This window comes from Palaemon carinicauda, chromosome 43, assembly GCF_036898095.1.
Source record: "Palaemon carinicauda isolate YSFRI2023 chromosome 43, ASM3689809v2, whole genome shotgun sequence".
Taxonomy (NCBI): Eukaryota; Metazoa; Arthropoda; class Malacostraca; order Decapoda; family Palaemonidae; genus Palaemon; species Palaemon carinicauda.
This window is the reverse complement of record NC_090767.1, coordinates 52591319-52607205: the sequence shown is the minus strand read 5'-3', so window position 1 is coordinate 52607205 and position 15887 is coordinate 52591319. Positions and strand designations below refer to the sequence as shown.

Genomic DNA, 15887 nt, shown 5'->3' with positions numbered 1-15887 from the left:
ACGAGAATTGACAAACTTACATGAGAATTGAGAATTGGCCAACTTGCACAAGAATTGGCCAACTTGCATGAGAATTGATAATTTGCACAAGAATTGGCCAACTAGCACGAGAATTGACAAACTTACACGAGAATTGGCCAACTTACACGAGAATTGGCCAACTTGCACGAGAATTGGCCAACTTGCATGAGAATTGGCCAACTTGCACGAGAATTGACAAACTTACACGAGAATTGACAAACTTACACGAGAATTGACAAACTTACACGAGAATTGGCCAACTTGCACAAGAATTGACAAACTTACATGAAAATTGAGAATTGGCCAAATTGCACAAGAATTGACAAACTTACACGAGAATTGACAAACTTACATGAAAATTGAGAATTGGCCAAATTGCACAAGAATTGACAAACTTACATGAAAATTGAGAATTGGCCAACTTGCACAAGAATTGACAAACTTACACGAGAATTGACAAACTTACATGAAAATTGAGAATTGGCCAAATTGCACAAGAATTGACAAACTTACATGAAAATTGAGAATTGGCCAACTTGCACAAGAATTGACAAACTTACACAAGAATTGACAAACTTACATGAAAATTGAGAATTGGCCAAATTGCACAAGAATTGACAAACTTACACGAGAATTGACAAACTTACATGAAAATTGAGAATTGGCCAACTTGCACAAGAATTGACAAACTTACATGAAAATTGAGAATTGGCCAACTTGCACAAGAATTGACAAACTTACACAAGAATTGACAAACTTACATGAAAATTGAGAATTGGCCAAATTGCACAAGAATTGACAAACTTACACGAGAATTGACAAACTTACATGAAAATTGAGAATTGGCCAACTTGCACAAGAATTGACAAACTTCAAACTTACATGAAAATTGAGAATTGGCCAACTTGCACAAGAATTGACAAACTTACACGAGAATTGACAAACTTACATGAAAATTGAGAATTGGCCAAATTGCACAAGAATTGACAAACTTACATGAAAATTGAGAATTGGCCAACTTGCACAAGAATTGACAAACTTACACGAGAATTGACAAACTTACATGAAAATTGAGAATTGGCCAAATTGCACAAGAATTGACAAACTTACATGAAAATTGAGAATTGGCCAACTTGCACAAGAATTGACAAACTTACATGAAAATTGAGAATTGGCCAAATTGCACAAGAATTGACAAACTTACACGAGAATTGACAAACTTACATGAAAATTGAGAATTGGCCAACTTGCACAAGAATTGACAAACTTACACGAGAATTGACAAACTTACATGAAAATTGAGAATTGGCCAAATTGCACAAGAATTGGCCACCTTGCACGAGAATTGGCCAACTGGCACGAGTATTGGCCAACTTACATGAGAATTGACAAACTTCAAAAGCAATAATATAAAACAGGGGTGGCCAACCATTAGTTCACCATACACCAATTTTTACTCATAATTATTTTGCATCTGAACGAGGAAAAATAAGAAAAAATTCATTAAAAAAAAAAAGGAAAATCGACAATCTGGTAGACAGAATTTTTCGGTTTCTAAAGGAATTTGATGGTATGATTTTCATTACAATTGGTGTCATTAGTGGAGAAAATTGTAACTTTTTTGAAAATCATGATTTTTGCTAATGAAAAAATTTTGATCAAATGACTTGAAACTTGTATATGATGAAGGTATTATATATCTCTAAACTCTGAAACATATATAGCAATGGTGTATTTTGAATCAAGAATAAAAATGTAGGACATGGCAAATCGTCCCCTTAAATTCTTTTGGGATTTTTTCTAGAAATCAGTATTATTTTTTTTGAGCCGGTATATTTTTTTTCTTTTATCATCTCTGGGGTATAGTACGCCACTTGTTATCGTGCAATGCGTCACTGTCGGCGCATGCGCCATAGGTTGGCCACCCCTGGTATAAGTAACGGCATTATTATTTTAATTGCCAAGCTACAACCCTAGTTGGAAAAGCACGATGCTATAAGCCCAGGGGCTCCAACAGGGAAAATAGCATATTATCACTAACAAACTACGACATTCCAATGTCTTAAGCGGAGTCTACACGGGCGAACAGTTCATAACAGACAAGTGCTTGCAGCGACGTTCGAATGTGTAAACGGGGTATTTAGTTACCGAACATTTTGACAAGACTCCAACTCCTCAAACCGTTTGACTAGTAGGTCCGACAAACAGTTCGACCGCGTAAAACCCGCCTCAACGCGGAACGGATTCCGCAAATTCTCACCTGGTTCGAGCGAAGTCAAGAGGATACACAAAGCAGAGGGAGGTTGCACCGGCAGCACTGCCAGAAGCGAGGTTACCTAAGAAGAAACGCCAGAACTGGGTCTTCTTGTCAACGCCGCCAAGGAAAATCTGCGGAGAAGGACGGAGTTTAAAGAAAGGGGGTTTATAATAAAATCAATGGTATAATTATCAAAATGATTAATATTTAGTAACTAACATATGTGAATAAAGTTATCAAGCATAGAATGTTGTACAAAGAAGAGTAAACTTGTCGGAAATTGTCGTCTTTACCAAAAAAACCAAGTAATTTCCCACTTAATGCTTAAAAAAAACCTAAACACCGTTGTTCTTCCGACAACCACGTCCATACACGACCGATTGTCTCCACGATGCACCTGGCAAAAAGCTATGGAAGCATTTGCCTGACCTAATGCGATGGAAATCTCTCTCGCACAGCTCTCGATTCTGACAGGTATGGGGTTCACCTGGCAGGTCAGTACAGCATGCGTTCATGGATCACAAACTTCCAAAGGAATCTTATTATCCTCGATTTAGGCAAGATTCTGACCAGACCAAAGATATAACATATCGAGGATGGAAAAATGACAGCTCAAATTACTAAAGGACATTATTAGCAACAAATCGACCATAGTAACTAGTTCTAGCAGAGGTTGGACATTAAGGTGCAAGAAATGAAACGGTATTTTAGGAAAGACTAAAAAATAGAAGCAAATAAGGGCAATGGGTTCCTACAAATTAATTATGCATACAGTACACCTCACGAGGTAAATTTACGCCACTATACCCCCCCCTATGGGAATAGAACTTTAAATAGATTAAAGAGTTGTTGAGTAATAATTTGGGGTCTTGAACCTCAACAGAAAAAAGAAGAAATGCATATAGTTCACAGCTAGAGGAACACTGAAAGCACCATGGTTAAGGCCTTTCAAGTCCCCCTCCTTATTTCTTTTTCTACTCTTCCGACAACCTCATTCATACTCGTCCCTCTGTCTCCACAACGCACCTGGCAAGAAACTACATAAGCAATTGCCTGACCTTAATGCGATGGAGTTAATCTAGCACAGCTTTCGATTCTGACAGATCTGGGAGTCACCTGGCAGGTCAGTTAAGCATGCGTGGATAGATTAAAGATCTCCAAATGCGAGACTTTTGTTGCTATCTTTTATTAATTAAGTTTTGGAGTAGACCAAAGACAACAGATCGGAGATGGAAAAATTAATGCTCAACATACTAAGGGACATTAAAAATTTGGTTACCTGGCAGGTCAGTAAAGCATGCATGGGTAGATCGTGAATATTTCAATGTCTTAAAATGTTTCAAGAACAGAAATAAATATTACACCGAGGGAGATTAAAAATTTGATACTAAATTAGCGACTACTGTACAAAATATCAGTGACTAATTCCTTAAATTCAGATTCAAAACCTCTGGACATTCAGAATGAAAATTAGTTCCAGAACTTTGAGAATGTCTAGGATAACGCGTATCGAATACCTAGACGAACATCATAGCTAAAGGCAATAGGACAAAGTTCGGTAACAAGCGACACAAATTGCTAGTGGGTTCCAATATGAAACCAACAAAGGTCTTCCCCCTAACATGTTCTGAACAAATACAGTACTTAAAACCTGATACCATTTAAAAAAAAAACAAGATATTTCAATAAGGTTTTTTTGTGAATTACTAAAGTACTTTTCAGTAATTTCTTTACTGAGACTTGAGAATGTTGAAGAAGAGCAATGTACGTTACGAACCGACAGAAAAACCCGAGGCAAAATCAATATCGCATTCTTTTTAATATCTAATGATTAATACTGGTTCTAAATTATTTTGATAATATTAGCCCACAGCCCCTCTATACTGACAAGTCATGACAATTTAAAACAAGTTGAAAGAATGGCAAAACTAGCGACATTTTAACTAAATTCACAAAACCTTTCAAGAAATTTACTTGAGCCTGTTCAAGGTTATCAACATTAGTAGTACGTTTAAACTCGGCGTTTGGTGAAATTGAATTATAGTCATTGGGTTAACTAGATAATATTGAGAAGCCACATTGGGTAGACATCTCGGGTGATTTCATATAGGGATAAACACAAAACTGTCACTGAATCTGTATTAAAAGGATGCATATAATTCTTTATTTCTTGCACATAATACCAATAGGAACTTTTTTGCAAAGAAATAGTCTAGAAGATAAGGAATTACTTTCAGAGCATTTTTTCATTTTATGGCCACTAAACCCCAAATTTTATGAAAGGAATACAGATTATGCAACTGGAATGATTTGAAAATGTCAAAATGCATAGCTATATGAAATTAGGGCATTGGTGATACTCCTGAAAGTTCAGTCTGAAGGAACAGTTGCGAGACTGGACAGGAAGATGGAAGAAATGCCTATACTGTAATACTGCTAAAGGAAGACGAGGCAAAAAAAGGGATTTTGACGAAGGAAAAATCTATTTCTGGGAAGAGGCCTGTGACGCCCGGTGAAAAGGGTCCTTCTTTACACTTTTCTAATATAAATCTTCCAAATATACTAGAGAAAGATAAAAGCATGGAATGCAGAGGTTACTACCCTCGCACGATCACCTTGTGGGTGTCGTGTATACAACAAGGGCGTGTGAAAACCACTATTCACAGGCTGTCTTCCATTTAGATAATCCCTTCATTAATGGGGAGGGCCGTGACAGGCCCTAGAGAACACAGTTGGACTACCCCACCGACACCTACCACGCGCGCCCTCCAGGACATCCTTCTGTTTTGGACTTGCCCGCTAAGTCGATAAGTGTTTTGTTCGGTGTTTTTCACAAGTGATTGTCGTTAATTCCCTTGCCCCTTTCTACTCCGACAATCGCATTCGTCCCACTGTCTCCACAACGCACCTGGCAAGAAACTATAGAAGTAAATCGCCTGACCTTAATGCAATGGAAATTTCTCTCGCACAGCTCTCGATTCTGACAGATATGGGGATCACCTGGCAGGTCAGTTAAGCATGCGTGGGCAGATTACAGACTAAAAGAGTCAAGTCATTTGATTAAAACTTACGACCAAAAAATAGTACACAGAGGGTCATTAAAAACAACTCTTAACAAATTACAGACTAACAATTAGAATAACGGCAAGCAATTTTACCTTTCTTAAAATTACAAATTCGTAGGTAATATGTATTTTTCCTAACTATACAAACCTTAGCTATTTAATATGGGTAATTACTTTCGGCGTAGCTGAAATGACGAGCCATTAGATTTTTAACGAGGGTTTACTAGCCCACCGCTAGTTAGCGGGGGAGGGTAGCTTGCTACCTTTCCCCCCTCACACACACATGCGCTTGAGCTCACTTTGCTAGGAGGTAGGACTTCAGGGGGATAGGGCTGGTGGGCAAGTTTGATTAAATAGCTAAGGTTTGTATAGTTAGGAAAAATACAAATTATCTATGAATTTGTCATTTGTTCCGTAACTGAAATACAAACCACGCTATTTAATATGGGTGACTGGCTTTTGGCTTTGCCCGGGGACTCAGTATCTGAGTGCATCAGCACTCAACAATAAAGAGTCCCTGCACCTCGCTAGAACCTTGCTGCGCAAGGGCTGCGGCCTACGTAAGCTGTGTGTGAAGGTATGAAGTGTCACTCATCCTAGGAAGTTGACCTGTAGTTCTTTATAAGGAAACTTAGGCTAGGACTCTCCCAATACCACTTCGTCAGGGTATGGGGACGTGACAGTATTAACTTAATACTAGGAACACAAGGAAACATAGTTTACATGCAGTGGTTCGAGGTCAGCTGTGCAGAGAACCCAGGATGCTGCTTTCTCCAAGGGAGGAGAGAATGAAGAAAAGAATAAGGGCCAGACAAACCTTTTCATTCACGCAGACTAAGACCGGGTAACAATGCCCTCAACCTTCTGCTACTTGTCCATTAAGGAGCCTGAGGTTTTAAACCAGCTGTTGTGCAGCCACCACAGGGCCGATAGAGAACGTATCGAGCCTCCTGTGGGTCACGTCTTGCAGGTAGTGGGCTGTGAAGGTCGTCTGACGCTTCCACACCCCTGCTTGTAGAACCTGCGTCACTGAAAAGTTCTTCTTGAAGGCCAGGGACGTAGCTACGCCCCTGACATCGTGTGCTCTAGGGCGACGTGACAGAGGAGGGTCAGGATTCAGGGACAGATGGATTACCCTACGAATCCATGCCAAGATGGTATTTTTGGTAACCCTCCTCTTAGTTCTCCCAGTGCTCACAAACAATGCTTGCACTTGGGGGCGAACTGCAGCCGTTCTTTTGAGATATAGCCTCAGACTCCTTATTGGACACAGTAGGAGACGGTCTGGGTCATCTGTTACAGAACGAAGACTCGAAATCCGGAAAGAGTCGAACCTAGGATCCGGCACTCCCGGATTCTGAGTCTTAGCAACAAACTCAGGGACGAATCTGAACGTTACCTTCCCCCATCCCCTTGAATGGGCGATGTCATACGAGAGACCATGAAGTTCACCGACTCGCTTGGCCGAAGCCAAAGCTAGTAGGAACACCGTCTTCCAAGTTAGGTGGCGATCTGAAGCCTGGCGTAATGGTTCGTAGGGAGGTCTCTTAAGAGACCTGAGAACTCGAACCACGTTCCATGGAGGTGGTCTCACTTCGGACTGAGGGCAGGTAAGTTCATAACTCCGTATGAGTAGGGAAAGTTCCATCGAGGAAGAAATGTCCATTCCTTTGAGCCTGAAGGCTAGACTTAAGGCTGAGCGATAGCCTTTCACCGCCGAGACTGAAAGGCGCATTTCTTCCCGCAAATGCACAAGGAACTCCGCTATTGTTGGAATAGTGGCAGGTATCGAGTGGAGAGATGCCCCTTCCACGACACCAACCACAGAAGACTTTCCACTTTGCCTGGTGTAGCCAGATGCGGATGATTTTCGCAGATGTCCAGACATCGTAATCGCAACTTGCGAAAATCCTCTCTCAGCGAGGAGATGCTAGATAGTCTCCAGGCGTGAAGTCGTAGAGAAGCTACGGCTTTGTGGAAGATGTTGGCATGTGGTTGTCTGAGTAGATCGTATCGTGGAGGGAGTTCTCTCGGAAGTTCCGTTCGTTAGTAGTTGCAGAAGGTCCGGAAACCATTCAGCGTGATGCCATAGCGGAGCTATGAGAGCCATTGAAAGATTGACCGATATTCTGGTCTTGTTGAGCACCCTCCTCATCAGACAGAACGGGGGAAAGGCGTACACGTCGATGTTGTCTCACCGTTGTTGGAAGGCATCTTGCCAGAGTGCCTTGGGATCTGGGACTGGGGGCGCGGAGAGCGCTGGCGCGTTGGTGAATGCTGGCGCGCAGGAGAACGTCGGCGCGCATGGCGCGCAGTAGCGCGTTGGCGAGTAGGTGAGCGCTGGCGCGCAGGTGAGCGCTGGCGCCCTTTTTAGGAACCTCGGCAGCAGGAGCGCGCTGGTGCGCTATATCAGCAACAGTAGGAGAGCACCTGTGCGCTAACTCCGAAACCTCAGAGGTCAGCTGAACGTTGGCAAGCATGCTTGGCATGGCGCGTAAGGGACGTATGCGCTAATTTGCGCGTACGCCCTTGTTGCCCCGAAGGGACCTGTGTCTGTTTTATAAAAACAGGTTTAGTTGGCGCCCACAGCGCATCAGCAGCCAGGAACGGCGACGGCAGGTCAGCAGGTCTGACGGATGGAAGGTCGGCGTGTCCTTTGTAAGGACGACCTTCCACCGGAGGGGATCGCGAACGATCTGCAGAGAGGTCCAGGGTTGTAGCAGGAACAGTCGGAGATCGATGACGAGGCTCCTCTGCGGCGGACTGCAACGATGACGACGAACCGAAAAGGCGCCTCCTCACACCCTTATAAGGTGAAGGAAGGCCTCTCCGGCGAAGAGGAAGGCGAGCCTTACGATGTATGCCCCCTCTGGGGCCGTTGGGTCAGCAAGGCAGTCCTCCCAAGAGGAGTCTCTGTGAGTGAACTCCCCCGAGGGGGAGAATCACCGGCAGGAGAGACTGTTGGACTTAGTTCCTCCCTCGAAGGTTGAGCAGAGGGAGAAACTAAGCCTTCAGCTACAGCAGGTTGAGCAGTTGCAGAGGTATTAGGAGATTCCGCATCGGATACCTCTGCCACCACAACGTCGACGATAGACAGAGGATCAACCTCTGCCAACGTCGGTGATTGCTTGACAGCAGCACCCAACCGGATGATGTCAAACAAGGCTTCCTTGGAGGACGAACCTTCGAGCCCCAAGGAAGACCAAAGCTGGAATAAATCAATTACATTAACATTTAAATTTAAATCCTCCCCCGGGGGAAGAGGTGAAGCTGCCTCGCTAGGGGAGGCAACGCCATCTCTCGAACCCCGAGATTGGGAAACAGAACCATGGTCTACGCTACCACTCGACGGTTTCTCGGAAGAAACCGATCGAGTGGGAACTTCGGAGGAGGTTTGGGCAACTGAAGAAGAGTCCTTGGGTTTTTCTCCTTTTAAAGAAATCTTCGAAGGAGAAATATCCCGCCTGAACTTCTTCCGTCGCCGAGAAAACCTCTCCCACTGGGAGGTAGACCACTCCCTACACTCACCACACTTATTACTACTATCACACCGTTAGCCCCTACAGTAAGGACAAAGGGTGTGAGGGTCCGTCTCGACCGCCGACATAAATGTACCACAAGGGCGGTCGGGTAATCCAGGACATTTGCGCATGATCGCAGAGGCCAACTTCACGAACAAACCTGTAGGAGAGAAAGCAAAAAGACATTAATGGCTGTCAGAGAGGCGAGGTTGAGAGCGGACACGTCCGACTACCACCCGAGCCGAGAGCAAAGTGAGCCCAAGCACAGGTGTGTGTGAGGGGGGGAGGGGGGAGGGGGGGTAGCAAGCTACCCTCCCTACCCCCCCCTAACTTGCGGTGGGGTAGTAAACCCTCGTTAAAATTCTAATGGCTCATCATTTCAGCTACGCCGAAATTAATAACCCAAATCAAATAGCGTGGTTTGTATGTCAGTTACGGAACAAATAAATTTTTGAACATACTTACCCACTGGTTATATAAAAATAGCTTTAGTCTCTGACGTCCGGCAGAAATTCAAAAACTCGCGGCAATCGCAGATAGAGTTACCAGGTGTACACTAGCGCCCTCACGGGAGATAGGCTGAACCATTCCATACTTCACCAGACCTTCCATGCCCATAGGTCTCTAGAGGGGAGGAGGGTGGGAATAAAAGTTATATAACCAGCGGGTAAGTATGTTCAAAAATGGTATTTTTATTAGTATGTTCAAAAATGGTATTTTTATTATAAAATAAATTTTTAAATATACTTACCTGGTAGTTACAAATATAAAGCTTAAATCCCGTGTTTCGACGCGGCACGACAGAAATTCAAAATTCGTGGCGATCGCCGCCATGACAGTAGGTGGTCATACATGAGCGCCATCACTCGTAGGTTATTAGAACCATTCCCAACATCTTCAGAAATTCTCTGTCTCTGTTTTCAGAGGGGAGGAGGGAGGGCCCTTTTATATATGTAACTACCAGGTAAGTATATTTAAAAATTTATTTTATAATAAAAATACCATTTTTAAATATGTAACTTCCCTGGTAGTTACATATATATATAGCTGATTCACACAGTTGGAGGTGGGTTGAAAACCTCATCCCCTTGGGAATTCGTATAATTATTAATAACTACAATAGTAACACTAACAATCTGGTTCTAACCTGATAAGGAAGCTGGCTTCACAATGATACTGCCTCATTTCGCCTGCATTCCTTAAGAGACTCAGTGATCCACTCAGGGGACTGAAAAGTCTCTTGGGGTTGCCACAAGGTCCATGACCCTTAAGAGTGGCTAGACCACCACCTTTGCAAACCTGGCATAGCCAAGGATACTGATTTTGACCACCTACTCCATATTAAAACTAATTTGATTTGCATCCCAGATTGTTGGTAGGCTGCGACAAGCCTCGCAGACAGACTGTGAACGCATTAAAACTAACTTGACTTGCATCAGAAACTGACGGAAGGCTGCGACAACCCTCGCAAAAAAAATCTATGAACAAGTACAAGAAAAAATGACAAGGGTCTATATTAAGTTATAGGGAAGAGGCAGTAGACCCTTCTCCAACTAAGACGACGGAGGTAACGTACGGACCCAGGGATTAGTAATCCTCATACTGGGTCTGGACATCTTTGAGATAGCAGTCTGTGAAGATTGATTTACTTCGTCAGAAAGTAGGCTCCAAAATTGACTTCATTGACCTATTGTGTTTGTAAGTCATAGAAATTGCTACAGCTCTAACCTCGTGTGGTTTTACCTTAAGGATAGGGAAAACTTCTTACTGACTATCTTGGAGAGTTTCCCTTTTTAAATCCTTAATGGAAAAAAGCCAGGTTATTCTTTGATAAAGGCAAAGAGAGCTTTTTAACAGAGCATCACAGGCTGTCTGTCTCGTCTTTGAAAAGAAAGCCTAGCTGAAGGGAGCAAGTTGCATTGTCTCCATTAAAGCCCATCTTCTTGCTGATGCTTTTAAACTCTCCTACTTTTTTGACTGAAGCCAATGAAATTAGGAAAAAGTCTTCTTGGTAAGATATTTCCAAGATGTCTTGTCCAACTGTACAAACCTACTTGAGGTTAAAAAGGCCAGGACTACATCTAGGTTCCACGAGGAGGTTGGATTATCCTTCCTCTTGGTTGTCTCAAAAGATCTAATGAAACCTGAGAGACCCTTGTTACCTGACACGCCAATGTGTCGGTTACGAAAGACAGAGGTTAATATGCTAAGGTAACCCTTGATGCAAGGCATAGCTAGCTTCTCTTTTGTACGTAGATACAACAGAAAAACTCTGCTATATTGGCTATAGAGGTATTGGTAGAGGAAAATCTATTATTCCTGCACCGCACTCTAAAATATGTACCACTTAGATTAATCAACCCTAATAGTGGTCATGATCTGGGGGTATCTACCAGCCACTCCATCACCTCCGCAACCCAATGTCTCGTAGACCAAAAAAGGAGCTATCATGGTAATGCGGACATTGGCCGAATCCCTGAATCTTTTCAGGACTCGGTCCAAGATCTTGAATGGAGGAAAAGAGTACATGTTTAGACCTTCCCAGTTCAGAAGGAAAGCGTCCAGTGCGACTGTTTCCTGGTCTGGTACTGGAGAGCAAAATACCGGCAACCTCTATGTCATTTGTGAGGCGAAGAGGTCTATCGAGTGTTGACCCCACAATCATCCAAAGGTTGGTGCACACCTCGTGATGTAGGGTCCATTCTGCAGTAAGAACTTGCCTTCTTCTGCCGAGAAGATCCCTCCTGACGTTATTCTCCCTTTCTATGAAGTGAGTGATCAGGGCTTGGTGAATGGCCACTAGCTCTTTGATATTTATGTGTCATTTCCTCTCAGACTCTATCCATAGATCCTTGTCGCAAATCGTATGTGTCAAACAGGGACGAAATCGACTTCTCTACTTTAGACAGACCAGACACATGAAGCGCACTGTGTGCGTGAACTAAACCGTGTGCTGATTGCTGCGAGGGATCGTCAACCGTAGCCGGGTGACCACCAGGGGAAAGTCCTTGCGACATTTCCGGAGCGCCTTGAATGCGAACTGAACCAAGTATCGTCCCCAGAAAAATTAAATTCTGTGAGGGTGTTAGTTGAGATTTGGCCAGGTTACCATCAGACCTAACTGTTGCGTTCAGGGCATTATCCTTTGAAGAGCCTCCAGACACTTTACTTGTGATTCTGCTCTGAGTGGTCAGTAGTCCAGGTACAAAGAAGAAACCTTACTCCCTTTATGTGTACAATGGACTGATGTCCAGAACAGGTTTTCATTCCCCCCCTCCCGAGTGTTTCGGAACTAGGAAAAGTATGATGTAAAGACCCCTCCGAGGAGGTGTCCTCTACATTACTATGAATGAAGCTGACAGCATAAGGCTCACTTGATCTTAAAGAGCTGCTGCCTTGTCTCCTGAGTGGACTGTTGTCAGCTCCAGGGGTATAGACGACAAGGGAGGCATAAAACGTCTCACTTTTGGATTCGGTTTGTTGACTTAAGAATCTGCGAGCTTGATCTCCAGTCGCAATCCTCTGAAGTCTCTTTTTAAGAACTCCTGCCATGAAAAGGGCGGAAAGTTCGATGGGGACATCCCTCCAGGCCTTAACCAAACAGGCAAACAGATGCATCTGAGCCTTGTTCCTAGGGTCTGTGGCTTCTGCGAGAGTTCCGAGAGTCCAGTCCATAAGGCTGAAGACTTTTACTGTCTAAAAGTTTACTTCAGCCGATGGTCTATTTCAAAATTGGACCACAAACTATGACTTGCTCATGGTTGACCTGAGTGAGGAAAAGAAAAAGGAGGCCTTCCCTAGAACCTTCTCTTGGACGTCCATTGGTTGAGAGTTGAGAAAACTCTCTTAACCCATCTGGCCAGAATCTTTTTTTTTTTTTTTTAGTAGACTGTAATGAATCCTGAGATTCGTCTTCTAAATCGGCTAACGGAACATCGATTCCCTGAATCGAATGAGTAGGAGACAAAACCTCGTCATTGTGACGGTTATTATCTTCCAAAATAATTCATCTTGTCTGGAAGAAATCTCGTGAAGGATATCGTCCAGTTGCCAAGAAGTATCACGTTTAAGTTCGAGGGAGAGACAGGTTCTAGTGCTTCTAGCATAGGATCATCATGCTCTAAGGGAGCAACAACATCTGTAAACCCATGTGAGGGAAAATCTATGAACGCATGCGTCCAGCATGTTGTATGTCAACAGCGTGAAGCGAGGGAGCGTTAGTTGTGCGTTCAGAAAATCGTGAAGGAGAGATAAAAAACTCTATCCTGTTGCGAGGACAAGTCCCGACCATATGAGTCCATCATGGGTCTAGATTGAGACTGTTGTATGTTTCCCTGAGAGGTATCAGTCTAATGCATGAGTCCCGAATGCCGTGAGTTTGCCGAGAGCCGTGAGGAAGCGCGTCCAGTCAATCGCAAAGAAGAGACAACTGTTTGTCTACGGTGACGTGTGACAAAACCTGACTGCATGCGTCCAGTATATGTACAGAATGCCGCATGTATCCACTTTGCCGTGAGTTTACAGACTGATGCGTCCACCGTGGCATGTGTGTCTGCCGTGAGAGAGAGACCAGACTGGTGTCTGCGACTGCCGTGAGGATGAGACCAGACTGCCGCATGCGTCCGTCCTAACACTTGCCGCAACACGAGCTGATCGCTGGGAGGGAGCGTTGCCGAGTATCGGAGAACTATGCTGTCCGATACTATCGGAAGACCGTTTTCTTGGTCTATCGCTGTGCTTAGATTCTTTTAGGTGTATCTTTTCTGCCTGAGAATCGTAAGCGTCAACAGAGACGAAATAGACCTCTTTAATTCTGACAAATCAGATACGAAATGAGCGTCGTGTGCTTTAACTGAACTATGTAGTGATCGCTGAGAGGTATCGTCAACTGTTGATACTTCTAGCGCGCCTTGTGCGCGATCTGAATCGTGTATCGATTGTTGTGAGACCCCCCCCCCCCGAGAGACCAGACCGTCATCTGTGTTTGTCGACAGGTAAGAGCCTGTCCAGGTGGTTAACAGGGGAAAGACCCTGTGACATTTCCCAATCTGGGGGCAGAAAAAGAAGCGTGTACTGACGTAAACTGAGCACCTTCTTCATCCGACGGACTATGCGTCTAACACAATTGTTTCGGTGCTGACACGTAGTCTTAGTCCGAAAGGAACACCTCCGGTGAACACCAGTCACTGCAGGAGGGTTTATTAGGAGACATACGTCTTTTGCGGGGTTTAGAACGTAGTTTTTGGCTCCAACCACGTCGCGATTTTTGCGTCCGATGAAGACATACATTTTAACCTCGCTTTTACTATTAAGATGGAGCGATCTGTACATTGTTAACATGATCGTTCGAGGGGAAGTTCGTTCGCTAATCAAGGTCTGTCATATCCTTTTGCCTTTCGACTTTCCTTCTCCCAGGGGTTGGGGAGCATGGAAGAGGTCCCCGGCTGGGATTATGACGGACACGAACGGACGCACCCTCCACTGCACTGACACTGAATACTAGCACTTTTAATTATTTCACATTAGATCTTAATAGACCTACCCGTTACAAGAGATTATACTCTTTCGTCAAGGGCTAGAAAGAAAATACAATAGAATATGTGATTAATATTAGTATTTTCAAAATCGAAATACAAAATAACGATACCAGTAATTGTGTAAACAAAAAACGATTGTCAAGAGTATTACTTATCGTAGCTTGACTGCATTGCGTCATCATATGTGCCATTGAACACTAGCTCTTTAAACTATTTCACATTAGATCATAATAGATCTGCCCGTTGCGAGAGAATATTCTCTTTAGTCAAGGGCCAGAATGAAAATACAATAGGATATATGAATAATACAGTGGTACCCCTACATACGAATTTAATCCGTTCCACAACCGACTTTCGGATGTAGAAAATGTTCGGATGTGGAAACGAATTTTCCCATAAGAATACATTGAAATAGGATTAATCCGTGGTTGAGCCCAAAAACCTATGATAACTCCTTAATAAATTACTACACATAATTACACATGACAATATGCAATCTAAATTAGATAATAGACATGTAAAAAAGAATAACTATCAAGAAATAATAAATAAGAAACAGGTTTTTAGCGTAACTTTACCTTAGAAAGTCCAGCGCAGGTGTCGGTCTTGCTACGCAGAGAGGAGACGGATGGGCGGCGAGGAGGTAGAGAGGGTGACTACGATAAACGTACACTACCGTAACTTATTCTAACTTACACAAAATGAACTTTAACCTAACTTAGCTTATTTATTTTTTTTTATTTTTACATTTTATATTCTTTTTTTTTTCTTTTTTTCTTTTTGATGATTAATTTTAATCACTTTCACTCTCTCCACTTAAAATTGATTGAATTTTTTTCTCTTCACTCTTTGCCATTTTCTTTGAACCACTTCCTTCCTCTTCATCACGAGTTCGCTTCGTAGTTTTTTTAAGGAAGCTATCAATAGAAAGTTACTTGGTACGGCTTTTCAGAATATTTCAAAAATGAGTTAGGCAAACATCATCGAACTGCGCAACTACATGACAAACCTGCAATTTTTTTGGATGGTATTTGTCGATGAAGTCGACCACGTCTTGATATTTTCCTAACATCTCTTTTATTTGCGCCGAACCTAACACATGTTCTACCTCCTCGATCCCTTCCTCGTCATCACTCATGTGCTCAGACATAGCATGGAGTTCCTTGAGCTCCTCTGTAGTAAGTTCATGGTGATGTTCGGCGACGAGTTTCGTGATGTCATCTGCGTCGACCTCCAGACCCATGGACTTGCCAAGGAAGACGATTTCCTCTACGGCTTCCGCTGCACCCACCACGGGATCAGGTTCAGGGTCAAAACCCTCGAAATCTCGGGGAGAAACTGCATCAGGCCACAGCTTCTTCCGGGCAGAATTCAGTGTCCGTCGAGTTAATCCCACCCAAGCCTGATCTATGATCTTCAAGCAGTGCACGATGTTAAAGTGGCTTTTCCAAAATTCACGCAAAGTTAAGTTTGTGCTTTGCGTGAC

At 43.3% G+C, this 15887-nt stretch overlaps 1 protein-coding gene across 4 annotated transcripts in view; it reads right to left on the bottom strand.

Annotated features, from left to right (window-relative positions):
* LOC137633584 (ADP/ATP translocase 3-like) overlaps window positions 1-15887 on the bottom strand; it is a 46866-nt gene that overhangs the window by 11820 nt on the left and 19159 nt on the right. For 3 of the 4 annotated variants that reach the window (XR_011042288.1, XM_068365854.1, XM_068365853.1), the window contains one exon: window positions 2282-2409. The exons of the other annotated variant lie outside the window; for it this stretch is intronic. Coding sequence is in view for 2 of the 3 variants with exons in the window: in XM_068365854.1 (XP_068221955.1) it covers window positions 2282-2409 (128 nt within the window). In the remaining variant the exon portion in view is untranslated. The remainder of the gene's footprint in view (window positions 1-2281; window positions 2410-15887) is intronic. 4 annotated transcript variants of the gene reach the window in all.